This window comes from Astatotilapia calliptera, chromosome 7, assembly GCF_964374335.1.
Source record: "Astatotilapia calliptera chromosome 7, fAstCal68.1, whole genome shotgun sequence".
NCBI classification, from domain to species: Eukaryota; Metazoa; Chordata; class Actinopteri; order Cichliformes; family Cichlidae; genus Astatotilapia; species Astatotilapia calliptera.
This window is the reverse complement of record NC_137428.1, coordinates 30,977,685-30,991,203: the sequence shown is the minus strand read 5'-3', so window position 1 is coordinate 30,991,203 and position 13,519 is coordinate 30,977,685. Positions and strand designations below refer to the sequence as shown.

Below are 13,519 nucleotides of genomic sequence, written 5' to 3'. Positions count from 1 at the left end.
TTGAAAGTCCCATACGCTGAAGGACCAAATGATGCACTACAATACAAACTGTGCTACACAGCTGCGGCTTAATAACCAGCTCATGACGAGGCCGGATGCTAAAACTAAAACAAGAAGTGGACACCACAGGTGACTGTGCCTTTTTTCCCACTCGCCATAACCAACGAAAGTTCCCTCGCTTGTAAGTACTTCTGTGTTTCCTCTCGTCCCTTGCCTAAACCTGTAAGAGTTTGACAGAATTGTAGGAAACACATGTAGCAGTTCTAACAAGTGTATTTTGTAGACTAAAAGATGCAGGCAAGTTTAGTCTATTCATCCATCCTTGGAATTAGATAGATAGATGTAGAATCAATAGGCCATTCTTTTCAAGTCAAATACAATATGGAAGCAGTAACTGATGAAAGAGGCAAATAATCCTTGTTGTTTCATAATACATTTTCCACATTGTTCCTACAGGGGCTGAGTACCTGTCGACAGGTAGGTATTAGATGATGTTGTGAATGTGTAGAGAAGAACAGATAATAAACCTCCCTGGACCATCACTAAGGAGACAAAAAACCTCCCTTGAGTTGATGGCAGTGTTTGCTATAAAACCTCTTATGAGACTCGTTCTGTTGTATAAATCTGTACAGTGAAGGCAGTGCCATTTTTCTTTCTCTGCTTTGCATTATTATCTTTAAAAGAAAGCCTCATGTTTTTCTGTGTGCAGGTGTGTGTCTGCTTTGTATACCACAGGCAATGGGAAAATGCTGCAAACGCAATGGGAGACTGCTGTGCTTGTGTCTGCTGCCTTGTATGATGACTGGCCATCTTTTAATTTATATTGGCATCTCCATATTCATCACCATCTCCTACGCTCCGCCAAAAATAACTATCCACTATATTGCTCCAGGGATTTCTGCTAATTCTTCAACTATGGCCTCCCATCCACTCGGGCCTTTCTGGAACCTTCGTTTGGAGGACAGTGCTCTGTGGAACCAGCTTCAGCATGCTTGGGACCGTGAGCACAATCCACTACTGATAGGAAACACAACTCGCATACAGAGGAAGCCCAAAGCTAAGTTTTTATCAGAGATTAACAATGAATGTATTTCTGACAACACATCATACAAGTGTTCAGTCCCTCACATGCAAGATATAAACAAGCTGCCAGAACAGATTAGGGCATTTATCAGGTCAATGTATTACAGGGAGTACCCCCTTCTTATCAACCAACCTGGTATGTGTAGGAAAGACAACAGTAGCTTTGATCTGGACTCTCCCATGCTCCTCATGGCTATCAAATCTCAAGTGGGAAACTTTGAAAATAGGCAGGCAATCCGTGAAACATGGGGACGCAGTGGTCTGGTGGAAGGGGAATCAAATAAAAAAGGTGGATTGGTGCGCACAGTCTTTCTTCTTGGAAGGCAGGACTCAGGTACAGGTCCACACCCAGACCTAAAAAATCTCCTGGAGCTAGAGAACCTGAAGTATGGGGATATTCTACTGTGGGACTTCAGAGATACTTTTTATAATTTGACCCTAAAGGACTTGCTGTTCTGGCAATGGTTCGAGCAGTACTGTCCCACTGCCATCTTTGTTTTCAAAGGAGACGATGACGTCTTTGTCAGAACAAATGCCCTTCTGGATTATCTGCACAAGAACGAGGAGGAACACAAACTACAGCTACTTTTAAAAAGGAAAACTGAGATGGATATGTTCATCGGGGACGTGATTACTAATGCAATGCCAAACCGTGAACCGTCCACAAAATACTACATACCAGAAAATTTCTACAAAGGAGTGTATCCACCCTATGCTGGTGGAGGAGGGGTGGTGTATTCTGGATCACTTGCATTACGTTTGAAAGAGGTGTCTGAGAGGGTCCACCTTTTCCCTATTGATGATGTGTATCTTGGAATGTGCCTGCACAGACTCGGGCTTTCTCCAACCCATCACCCGGGTTTTTTAACATTTGACCTCCCAGCAGGAGAAAGGGAAAATCCTTGTGCATACAGATCTGTTCTGCTTGTTCACAAACGGAGTCCCAAGGAGATGGTTACTTTGTGGAAAAAGCTCCGGAACCTGCCTGGTCAATGCTAAGGCTCATTTGCCAACCAAATAGGACTCAGTGAGTACAGGATGACTGCTACAACCACACTCACTGGCTTCATCTTCATATCAATCAGGCTTTGTCACATTACGTAAGGTCACATAATGGACATTTCCTGTGTGGAGTTAAAAACTGAATAGAAGACCAATCTACCTCAAAGAGGGTTTGTTAATAAGGCATCACAGATTAAGGGCATACATTCTGGCCCCTTATTCACCATTTGTATTTATTTACTCTTCTTTAACTTAAAGGTTTTATTTTCTTGACTATAGAAAATATTTTACCATTGTAAATGATTTAGATGTATTTATACAATGGCTGGTGAACATAGTTTTTTTTTTTTCCCCTTTCTTAAATTTCTTGGCACTATTTTCTTCCCTTTAAGTCAGCAGTTTCTCTTAAAATGTTCTGATGTTTAACTTTCACTTCGAAACTGCAACACAGCTTGATTAAATGTATAATTTTCATGTGATGTCTTCTGTACCTCAAAAAAAGCAATGCTTGACTTTGAAAGGTGTGTATCTACATGGTTGTAATCCTTGAAAAAAACTTTGTCTTTTTTTTTATGTTCTCTGCTGCCAGAAAAATGGTTTTTTTAGTGTCAATCTATGATGCTAACTACTTCCAACTTCTTGTATTAAATCATAAAGCATAAAACAACGTCTTTCAAGTCATGAAAATCTGAAAATCACTGATAAAGTAAAATTATGCAGTTGTTATTCAAAACGCTATAAGTTGCCTTAAACATGGACAATGTTCATGGGTATATAGATGTTGTAACACTGGAGTTTGGTTGTGAATAAAAAAGATGAACTTTAGCATTTCTTGAAAGATAAAATACTCAGTAAGAGTTTAAGTGCATTAATAGACACATTATAAATCAGCAGCATGGCACAAACAGCAGAGATCACATTTAAGTAAATATTTCCGCACTTGCAGTCTGAAATGTTTATGGATAACTCTAGTGTTTGGCGCGCTCGTCTCTTCTTTCTTCTTGATTATATTAGTAGCCCATTCTTGTCTGGTCTCAGTTATTGATCTTAGTACTAATAGGCAGACAGTGGCTTCAGAGTAATGCATTTGGAGGAGTCCATCCAAAGAAAAGACAGGAAAGATTGTTAAGATGATGAATACTAAACACAAAATATATATTTTTTAAAACATTGTATAAAAACAAAGACCCTAATTGTGTTTATGTGTACACATATACATTTATATGTGTTTATATGTGTGCTTTTGTTGAGATGATACTCAGATTAGATCTGACAATATTAGCTCATGATAGTTTAGACAGGCATCTAGTGTTGCAGTGACGCAAATGAAGGCAAGTTCCTGAAAACACAGGAGTGATGATTTAATGTTAGTAAGCCTGAGTAACAGCCCCACCCAGTGAAGCTCTGTGGTAGTGACCAGAAGGTTCCTGCTGAATTTTGACCTCTTTTAGTTATAAAAGAGGTCAAAAGACGATAAACAGTCCTATTTTTGAGAAAGAAGAATGACAGAAGGGATAAGTCAAGAGAACAGACACTTGAACATTGTTGCATCTCAACAATGCTGATAATTTATGATTCTGTGTGCTTTAGTATTTTTTATCTGATAATGAATAAATATCATAAAAGCTAAACTGTGTGTTTTAAGTCATTTTGTTAAAAAAATTGCCTTGCCTGAATGCATAGAGGTGACATTCCAGTGAATACATAATCGTTAATATAATTCTGAAATGACAGATGTTTTTTTCCATGTTTTTTTTATTTTTGTGTGTTCTTTGACCACAGTGGAGAATACTTCTATATTTATATATTAGTATTATTTTTAGTACTAGTATTTTAAGTGGAAATTGATTGCGCATAGGAAAAAAAGGCACAACGTTACAGACAATACATCCTTGATTATTTGTGTACATTGATGACAGTATATTTCAAGTAGTCCTGTAACCTTCTTTGTCAGGAAGAACATCTGTACATGAAGAAAAGAACCCTCATCAGCTCAGTAAAATCAAAAACTGTGTGTAATTCTTAGAAGGTCAATATCAAGGTTGCTTTTGAATTTACAGATGTATGCTCAAGACGTTTATTAATGCAGCTTTCATGGAAAAACGTAGAATAAAAATATTTGTAAAACATAAATTTTGATGGAAGAGGAATAATAAACGCACTGTCTAGAATTTTTGGTACAGATTGTTTTAAATAAACTTTAAATAAAGTCAAATTGGGGAAACACTGTACACCAAATAATTACCTGTATTACAAAATCCAAACAAGATATTCAAAAGTAAGTCTTTGATCCAACAGGAATAGTCAAGTGAAGTTTGTATTCCTGATGAACCGTCACCTGTGGTGATTTTTTGGGTATTGCAATTAAATGGAAATGCAAACCTATAATCTGAAGTAAAAGCTTATTACACATTTATATATTTTACATGTTTTTGTCACTGAGGCAGCCTATCAAATAGTTTCACAGAAAAGAAGTCAGACATGATGGATGAGCAATTGACGAGTGATGTCATTAGTCCAGTCAAACAGCGTCACCCAGTGGAGATCTCTGGCAGAGACCAGAACATTCCTGAAGACTCTGGAACTCCTCCACTTAGTATATATAAACTGGGACAGTCTCACTGCTGAGACAGAAAGCAAGACAAGCAACACCAAGAAGACAACAGACACCTGAACAGTGGTTCATCTCACAAGAAGAGGACTCAACACTAAACCCACTGAAGATGCTGTGCTCTCATGGAGTCCAGTCTGCACTCAGTCCATTCATGGACTTCTACTGGCCTGTGCGCAGTCTGTGGCCAGAGATCAAGCCTCTGTTCTACCAGCAGGATCTCCTGCAGAGAAACCTACAGGAGCTGTGCAGCAGTCTGGAGCTGATGGATAAACTTCAACACAGGATCCTGGAGGAGACACATCCTTTCCAAAGCAGCATGGCTGTGCAGCCAGTTACCGTCCAGCTGGAGAAAGAGGGAGACAAGTTTGCTCTGATGCTGGACACTCGAGGCTTTTCCCCAGAGGAGCTGTCTGTCAGGCAAGTGGGCAGGAAGCTGAGAGTCAGTGGCAAGACAGAGAAGAAGCAGGAGGATGGGAAAGGCTCGTACTCTTACAGACTGCAGGAGTTCAGACAGGAGTTTGATCTGCCTGAAGGACTGAACCCTCAAACCATCACGTGCCACCTGTCTCCAGATGGGAAGCTCCACATCCAGGCAGCCAAAGCTCCGTGTGTTGAAGAGGGTGAGAGAGAGCTGACTATCAAGAGGAGCTCAGAGGACAAAGCACAGCAGAGTGTGTGTTCACAGGCAGAAGACAGCAGGACAGAGACACACAGCAGCACACAGGACAAACCTGAAAACATGGATATGAAATGATACCAATGTAAAATAAATGGTTTTTTTAAAATAATATTAATTTCTTTTTATATGTGTAATTGTGATTTATATCTGATGATAAATAAACATCACAAACACTGAATCATGTTGTGTGGGGTTTTTTTCTATTTCATACATTAAAAAAATACAGCACATAAATGATAGAAAAAGAAAGTGATAAATAATATAATCTATTCCATCCATTCATGTTCTCCAGCTCCCAGCTGCCATAGGTGGCATACAGAGAATGAATGTCATCCATGTTCATATTATACAACTTACAATCAAGCATATGTTTGGACTGTGGGAGGAACATTGATTATCAAGAAAGATACTTCAAAGTAACCATGATGGTGGTGCAGTCGTTAGCACGGTCACTGCACTGTGGCCTTTTTTTATTAATATCCATATAGGCTGTGTCACTTTAAAAAAAGACATGTAAAAATAGGATAATGTACATATAAAACAAGTAAAACATACGTTTTAACTTTGATTTCAGATTATAAACTAGCATTTGTTTTTTATTGCAATACCCATATATCTCAATTTGGAGAATCTTTTTATCAGGATTTCAGACTTCACTTCATTAATCCCAATGTACTAAAGTCTTTTTTTAATGTTTTGTTCAGATTTTCTAATGCAGGTAATTAATAGATGTATAGTATTTCCCTAATTTGAGATAAAATAAATACATCTGGCAAATAAAAGATTACACAAAAGTGTTTACTGTTTTAAGTTTTTAAAGACAAATGACCTGAACTCAAAATTGTTTCTGTTAGTATTTGTTTTATTGTTCCATTTTGCATGAATGGTGCAGTAAGTAATTTCTTCAACATGTATTGGTAAATTCAAAAGCAAGCTTGACCTTCTGTAAACTAATCACACAGTATCTGATTTTATTGAACTGATGATGGTTCTTTTCTTTAACATCGATACTCTTCATGACACAAAAGATGAACAGTTTAAAGTGTTAAATGAAACACTATCAAAATTGAATGAAAATAATCCATGTGGCATTGATGAAAGCTTTGTGCTTTTTTCTCTGCATAATCAAATTTCATTTTTGGTGATTTCTGTAAAATTAAAATAATACTAATGTATGAATAAGAAAAAAGTGGGGAAAAAACATCATTTCAGAATCATACTAACGATTATATGTTCACTGGCATGTCCATTCTATCCATTCAGGCAAGGCCTTTTTTTAAACATATGACTTAAGTAAAACACACAGGAAACAGAGTTCAGCTTTAAACATTTTTAATCGTCATTACATTAAAAAAACAAAAAAACAAAAACAAAAAACAAACCAAAAAAACCCCAAAACATATAGGACCATAAATTATCATTTGCATTGAAAAAAAAAAATCTATTTTAAATTGACGTCATTTTAAATCTCATTCCATGTTTTCAGGTTTGTCCTGTGTGCTGCTGTGTGTCTCTGTCCTGCTGTCTTCTGCCTGTGAACACACACTCTGCTGTGCTTTGTCCTCTGAGCTCCTCTTGATAGTCAGCTCTCTCTCAGCCTCTTCAACACACGGAGCTTTGGCTGCCTGGATGTGGAGCTTCCCATCTGGAGACAGGTGGCACGTGATGGCTTGATGGTTCAGTCCTTCAGGCAGATTAAACTCCTGTCTGAACTCCTGCAGTCTGTAAGAGTACGAGCCTTTCCCATCCTCCTGCTTCTTCTCTGTCTTGCCACTGACTCTCAGCTTCCTGCCCACCTGCCTGACAGACAGCTCCTCTGGGGAAAAGCCTCGAGTGTCCAGCATCAGAGCAAACTTGTCTCCCTCTTTCTCCAGCTGGACGGCAACTGGCTGCACAGCCATGCTGCTTTGGAAAGGATCTGTCTCCTCCAGGATCCTGTGTTGAAGTTTATCCATCAGCTCCAGACTGCTGCACAGCTCCTGTAGGTTTCTCTGCAGGAGATCCTGCTGGTAGAAGAGAGGCTTGATCTCTGGCCACAGACTGCGCACAGGCCAGTAGAAGTCCATGAATGGACTGAGTGCAGACTGGACTCCATGAGAGCACAGCATCTTCAGTGGGTTTAGTGTTGAGTCCTCTTCTTGTGAGATGAAACACTGTTCAGGTGTCTGTTGTCTTCTTGGTGTTGCTTGTCTTGCTTTCTGTCTCAGCAGTGAGACTGTCCCAGTTTATATATACTAAGTGGAGGAGTTCCAGAGTCTTCAGGAATGTTCTGGTCTTTGCCAGAGATCTCCACTGGGTGGAGCTGTTTCCCAGGAACAGAACCTCACTTTTGCTGCTGGAAAAACTTAAATCCCCATCCATGACTTGAAATATGTACTATTTTCCCCCCAAATTTTCATTTGCTTTGACTGAGAAGAAAAACTATATCTACTAAACAAATATCTGATTCATGCTGATGAAAGACGAGCAGGAAATTGACCTCTTCTTCCTCAGCCCTCAACCTGCTCTCACCAAGACTGAAAAATACAAAAAATAAAATAAAGAAGAAAACTCCGCATTACTTGAGAAGTATAATATAATACAATATTTACTGGAATATCCATTCTAACCATATATGCAGTGAATTTGTTTTTAACAAGTCCATTGATTTAAATACGAATTTAAATGCAAACACTGGAGGTAAGCCTTAGATGTACACCATTTCCCCAGAAGGGGTCCAGAATCTTCAGGAATGTTCTGGTCTTTGCCACAGATCTCCACTGGGTGGAGCTGTTTCACAGAACTTCTGACGTCACTTGTGAACTGAATGCACTTCATGTCTGATGTGAAAAGCTATTTGTCTACTGATCAAAAAATGTTTGGGTTCATGCTGATATTTTTTAAACACTAGTTCAAATCAATTTTATAATCCAAAACATATTATTAAAATCAAATAACATAAACTCCAAATTCTAAGAATGTGTAGAGAAACAGGTGAACATGTTTCAACATATAGCCATTACCACATATATCCACTAGGATGGGTTGTTTCTCAAGAGTGCCGAGTTCACTTAATAATTCTTAATAAGAATATGTTTTTGCAAATGTGTTTTGCTAACTTCAAATAGCATGATGTTAGTAATTATCACATGTGCAGTATATAATTGTTGTTAAATTATATGGTGAAATAGTCTGGCTTGTAAAATATTTGCTCAATTTATCAATACTTGGTACATTCTTCATGTTTGTTTGAAGGCTGTAACTTTCATTTGTTTAATAGATTACTGGAAATTGAAAAGCAACACACACACACAGAACTTGTGGAAACTAATTGCGCAGTATTTGATTTTTCTTACTTGTGAACTGAATGTTCTGTTGTTCACTTTGACATCGAGTGTTGTCACATTTTTGGAACAGACAATAAGATTGCATGAACTACTCTGAAACCACCTGGTCTATGAAGTGTTAACTCAGATAAAGCCAGGAGCTCATTCATCAAACCCAGATGGTGTTGAATTAAACAACAGTTTTCAGTCTGAACTACCAAATTCAATTTGTCCTCATTTGTTTCTATTTTTAAAAGCCATAAAGTTTAGAATTTTAGAGCTGGAGAACTTGGATGCATGGATCACAGGACCTCAATAAAACTCCTTCTATCCTCCTCTGTGCTTTTTTTCTTTCTTTTTTTTTAATGTAGGACTTAGAAAGAAAGACACAGAAAACATAGTTAAGCTTTGATAACATTTATTTCTCAACACATGAAAACTGAATGAATATCAATACAAAAACATTTATTTTACATTGGTATCATTTCATATCCATGTTTACAGGTTTGTCCTGTGTGCTGCTGTGTGTCTCTGTCCTGCTGTCTTCTGCCTGTGAACACACACTCTGCTGTGCTTTGTCCTCTGAGCTCCTCTTGATAGTCAGCTCTCTCTCAGCCTCTTCAACACACGGAGCTTTGGCTGCCTGGATGTGGAGCTTCCCATCTGGAGACAGGTGGCACGTGATGGTTTGAGGGTTCAGTCCTTCAGGCAGATCAAACTCCTGTCTGAACTCCTGCAGTCTGTAAGAGTACGAGCCTTTCCCATCCTCCTGCTTCTTCTCTGTCTTGCCACTGACTCTCAGCTTCCTGCCCACCTGCCTGACAGACAGCTCCTCTGGGGAAAAGCCTCGAGTGTCCAGCATCAGAGCAAACTTGTCTCCCTCTTTCTCCAGCTGGACGGCAACTGGCTGCACAGCCATGCTGCTTTGGAAAGGATCTGTCTCCTCCAGGATCCTGTGTTGAAGTTTATCCATCAGCTCCAGACTGCTGCACAGCTCCTGTAGGTTTCTCTGCAGGAGATCCTGCTGGTAGAAGAGAGGCTTGATCTCTGGCCACAGACTGCGCACAGGCCAGTAGAAGTCCATGAATGGACTGAGTGCAGACTGGACTCCATGAGAGCACAGCATCTTCAGTGGGTTTAGTGTTGAGTCCTCTTCTTGTGAGATGAAACACTGTTCAGGTGTCTGTTGTCTTCTTGGTGTTGCTTGTCTTGCTTTCTGTCTCAGCAGTGAGACTGTCCCAGTTTATATATACTAAGTGGAGGAGTTCCAGAGTCTTCAGGAATGTTCTGGTCTTTGCCAGAGATCTCCACTGGGTGGAGCTGTTTCCCAGGAACAGAACCTCACTTTTGCTGCTGGAAAAACTTAAATCCCCATCCATGACTTGAAATATGTACTATTTTCCCCCCAAATTTTCATTTGCTTTGACTGAGAAGAAAAACTATATCTACTAAACAAATATCTGATTCATGCTGATGAAAGACGAGCAGGAAATTGACCTCTTCTTCCTCAGCCCTCAACCTGCTCTCACCAAGACTGAAAAATACAAAAAATAAACTAAAGAACAAAACTCCGCATTACTTGAGAAGTATAATATAATACAATATTTACTGGAATATCCATTCTAACCATATATGCAGTGAATTTGTTTTTAACAAGTCCATTGATTTAAATACGAATTTAAATGCAAACACTGGAGGTAAGCCTTAGATGTACACCATTTCCCCAGAAGGGGTCCAGAATCTTCAGGAATGTTCTGGTCTTTGCCACAGATCTCCACTGGGTGGAGCTGTTTCACAGAACTTCTGACGTCACTTGTGAACTGAATGCACTTCATGTCTGATGTGAAAAGCTATTTGTCTACTGATCAAAAAATGTTTGGGTTCATGCTGATATTTTTTAAACACTAGTTCAAATCAATTTTATAATCCAAAACATATTATTAAAATCAAATAACATAAACTCCAAATTCTAAGAATGTGTAGAGAAACAGGTGAACATGTTTCAACATATAGCCATTACCACATATATCCACTAGGATGGGTTGTTTCTCAAGAGTGCCGAGTTCACTTAATAATTCTTAATAAGAATATGTTTTTGCAAATGTGTTTTGCTAACTTCAAATAGCATGATGTTAGTAATTATCACATGTGCAGTATATAATTGTTGTTAAATTATATGGTGAAATAGTCTGGCTTGTAAAATATTTGCTCAATTTATCAATACTTGGTACATTCTTCATGTTTGTTTGAAGGCTGTAACTTTCATTTGTTTAATAGATTACTGGAAATTGAAAAGCAACACACACACACAGAACTTGTGGAAACTAATTGCGCAGTATTTGATTTTTCTTACTTGTGAACTGAATGTTCTGTTGTTCACTTTGACATCGAGTGTTGTCACATTTTTGGAACAGACAATAAGATTGCATGAACTACTCTGAAACCACCTGGTCTATGAAGTGTTAACTCAGATAAAGCCAGGAGCTCATTCATCAAACCCAGATGGTGTTGAATTAAACAACAGTTTTCAGTCTGAACTACCAAATTCAATTTGTCCTCATTTGTTTCTATTTTTAAAAGCCATAAAGTTTAGAATTTTAGAGCTGGAGAACTTGGATGCATGGATCACAGGACCTCAATAAAACTCCTTCTATCCTCCTCTGTGCTTTTTTTCTTTCTTTCTTTTTAATGTAGGACTTAGAAAGAATGACACAGAAAACATAGTTAAGCTTTGATAACATTTATTTCTCAACACATGAAAACTGAATGAATATCAATACAAAAACATTTATTTTACATTGGTATCATTTCATATCCATGTTTACAGGTTTGTCCTGTGTGCTGCTGTGTGTCTCTGTCCTGCTGTCTTCTGCCTGTGAACACACACTCTGCTGTGCTTTGTCCTCTGAGCTCCTCTTGATAGTCAGCTCTCTCTCAGCCTCTTCAACACACGGAGCTTTGGCTGCCTGGATGTGGAGCTTCCCATCTGGAGACAGGTGGCACGTGATGGTTTGAGGGTTCAGTCCTTCAGGCAGATCAAACTCCTGTCTGAACTCCTGCAGTCTGTAAGAGTACGAGCCTTTCCCATCCTCCTGCTTCTTCTCTGTCTTGCCACTGACTCTCAGCTTCCTGCCCACCTGCCTGACAGACAGCTCCTCTGGGGAAAAGCCTCGAGTGTCCAGCATCAGAGCAAACTTGTCTCCCTCTTTCTCCAGCTGGACGGCAACTGGCTGCACAGCCATGCTGCTTTGGAAAGGATCTGTCTCCTCCAGGATCCTGTGTTGAAGTTTATCCATCAGCTCCAGACTGCTGCACAGCTCCTGTAGGTTTCTCTGCAGGAGATCCTGCTGGTAGAACAGAGGCTTGATCTCTGGCCACAGACTGCGCACAGGCCAGTAGAAGTCCATGAATGGACTGAGTGCAGACTGGACTCCATGAGAGCACAGCATCTTCAGTGGGTTTAGTGTTGAGTCCTCTTCTTGTGAGATGAAACACTGTTCAGGTGTCTGTTGTCTTCTTGGTGTTGCTTGTCTTGCTTTCTGTCTCAGCAGTGAGACTGTCCCAGTTTATATATACTAAGTGGAGGAGTTCCAGAGTCTTCAGGAATGTTCTGGTCTTTGCCACAGATCTCCACTGGGTGGAGCTGTTTTACAGGATTTATGACATCACTTCTTTTCTGTGAAACTATTTGATTACCGCATGTATTTACTAATGTCCATATAGGCTGCCTCAGTGACAAAAACATGTAAAATATATAAATGTGTAATAAGCGTAAATGCTACATATTTCAGATCTGACATCAAGTTTTTATTGTTTACTTTGATTAAGTAAATATTCAGTTACATTATTTAAATTTTTGTTCAAATGTGATATTTAAAAAAAACACAACCAGAAATCCAAAATCCAAGAACGCCTAGATACTCTTTCACGGTAATTGCAGAACATAGTGCAGTTTGATGCATTTATCACATATAACCAATTTGTGGGGCTTTTTCTCAAGAATACTGACTTCAGTTAATGTTCAATGTAGGATCAGAACTGTAAATCTTTAACATACTTTATTAAATTGCTACAGTTGGCTGTTGATAATTATCAGATTTAAAGTATTCATTTATTTATTTATTTATTTTCAGTCTCAGCTCAAATGATCTGACTTGTAAAATGATTGCGTGTATTAGCCGATACTTATTTTGTTCTTCATGTTTCTTTGAATTCTGTAGCACTGCATTTGTAAAATAGGCTGCTGGATATTAAAAAGCACAGCTCACATAGACCTTGTGGAAACTAAATGCACAGTTTTTAATTTTTTTTAACACCTGAGCTGATAAACGTTTTCTTGTTCACTTTGACATGCAGAGCTGTCATTTGTTGGGAACCAACACAAAATTAAAACTACCCACATGGAGTTAAATATTAAGTGGGTTTTTTTTTGGTCTGCACAATCAAATCCCATTTTTATTAATTTCTCCAGATTGACAGAAGAAATAAAACGATTAAATATGTCTGCTTTTTTCTTTAAAGAAACAACAATAATGTTTCTACAAGAATATGAATGTCAGACAAAGCCAAAATTAAAAGTAAAGAGAAAAATCAATTGAAATCATTTAATCTGTTCATTACTGTAAGACTGAATAAATATGTGTATCTTTAAATCTGTCAGACAAAAGTGTGTTTATCTTGAAGACCAAATGAGCAATGAAATAATAATCATTTCTGAAATATCCCCTTAATTTAATTTAGCATCATGAGTAAATACTCAGAATGAATTTGTTCATTTCCATTAAATTGCTAAAGTGAAGTTGAGATTATATATCCATCACACAGCTTTTGTGTCTG

At 38.4% G+C, this 13,519-nt stretch overlaps 5 protein-coding genes across 6 annotated transcripts; 2 read left to right on the top strand and 3 right to left on the bottom strand.

Annotated features, from left to right (window-relative positions):
• The first annotated feature begins 41 nt into the window (after positions 1–41).
• LOC113025942 (N-acetyllactosaminide beta-1,3-N-acetylglucosaminyltransferase 2) lies at positions 42–2,228 on the top strand. Of its 2 annotated transcripts, XM_080304409.1 has the most exons (3): positions 42–181; positions 457–477; positions 710–2,228. In XM_080304409.1, the coding sequence occupies exon 3, from the start codon at positions 739–741 to the stop codon at positions 2,080–2,082; it is 1,344 nt and encodes a 447-aa protein (XP_080160535.1). In that variant the 5' UTR covers positions 42–181; positions 457–477; positions 710–738; the 3' UTR covers positions 2,083–2,228. The 2 variants fall into 2 exon arrangements, with proteins under 2 accessions (XP_080160535.1, XP_080160536.1); XM_080304410.1 differs by lacking the exon at positions 457–477 and having other exon boundaries at positions 45–181.
• Positions 2,229–4,701: 2,473 nt separating this feature from the next.
• LOC113027345 (heat shock protein 30-like) lies at positions 4,702–5,556 on the top strand. Its single transcript, XM_026176963.2, has one exon. The coding sequence runs from the start codon at positions 4,809–4,811 to the stop codon at positions 5,451–5,453; it is 645 nt and encodes a 214-aa protein (XP_026032748.1). The 5' UTR covers positions 4,702–4,808; the 3' UTR covers positions 5,454–5,556.
• A 1,137-nt stretch (positions 5,557–6,693) lies between these two features.
• Positions 6,694–7,633, bottom strand: LOC113027344 (heat shock protein 30-like). Its single transcript, XM_026176962.2, has one exon. The coding sequence runs from the start codon at positions 7,484–7,486 to the stop codon at positions 6,848–6,850; it is 639 nt and encodes a 212-aa protein (XP_026032747.1). The 5' UTR covers positions 7,487–7,633; the 3' UTR covers positions 6,694–6,847.
• Positions 7,634–9,084: 1,451 nt separating this feature from the next.
• Positions 9,085–9,946, bottom strand: LOC113027343 (heat shock protein 30-like). Its single transcript, XM_026176961.2, has one exon. The coding sequence runs from the start codon at positions 9,807–9,809 to the stop codon at positions 9,165–9,167; it is 645 nt and encodes a 214-aa protein (XP_026032746.1). The 5' UTR covers positions 9,810–9,946; the 3' UTR covers positions 9,085–9,164.
• Positions 9,947–11,407: 1,461 nt separating this feature from the next.
• Positions 11,408–12,270, bottom strand: LOC113027342 (heat shock protein 30-like). Its single transcript, XM_026176960.2, has one exon. The coding sequence runs from the start codon at positions 12,130–12,132 to the stop codon at positions 11,488–11,490; it is 645 nt and encodes a 214-aa protein (XP_026032745.1). The 5' UTR covers positions 12,133–12,270; the 3' UTR covers positions 11,408–11,487.
• Positions 12,271–13,519: the final 1,249 nt, after the last annotated feature.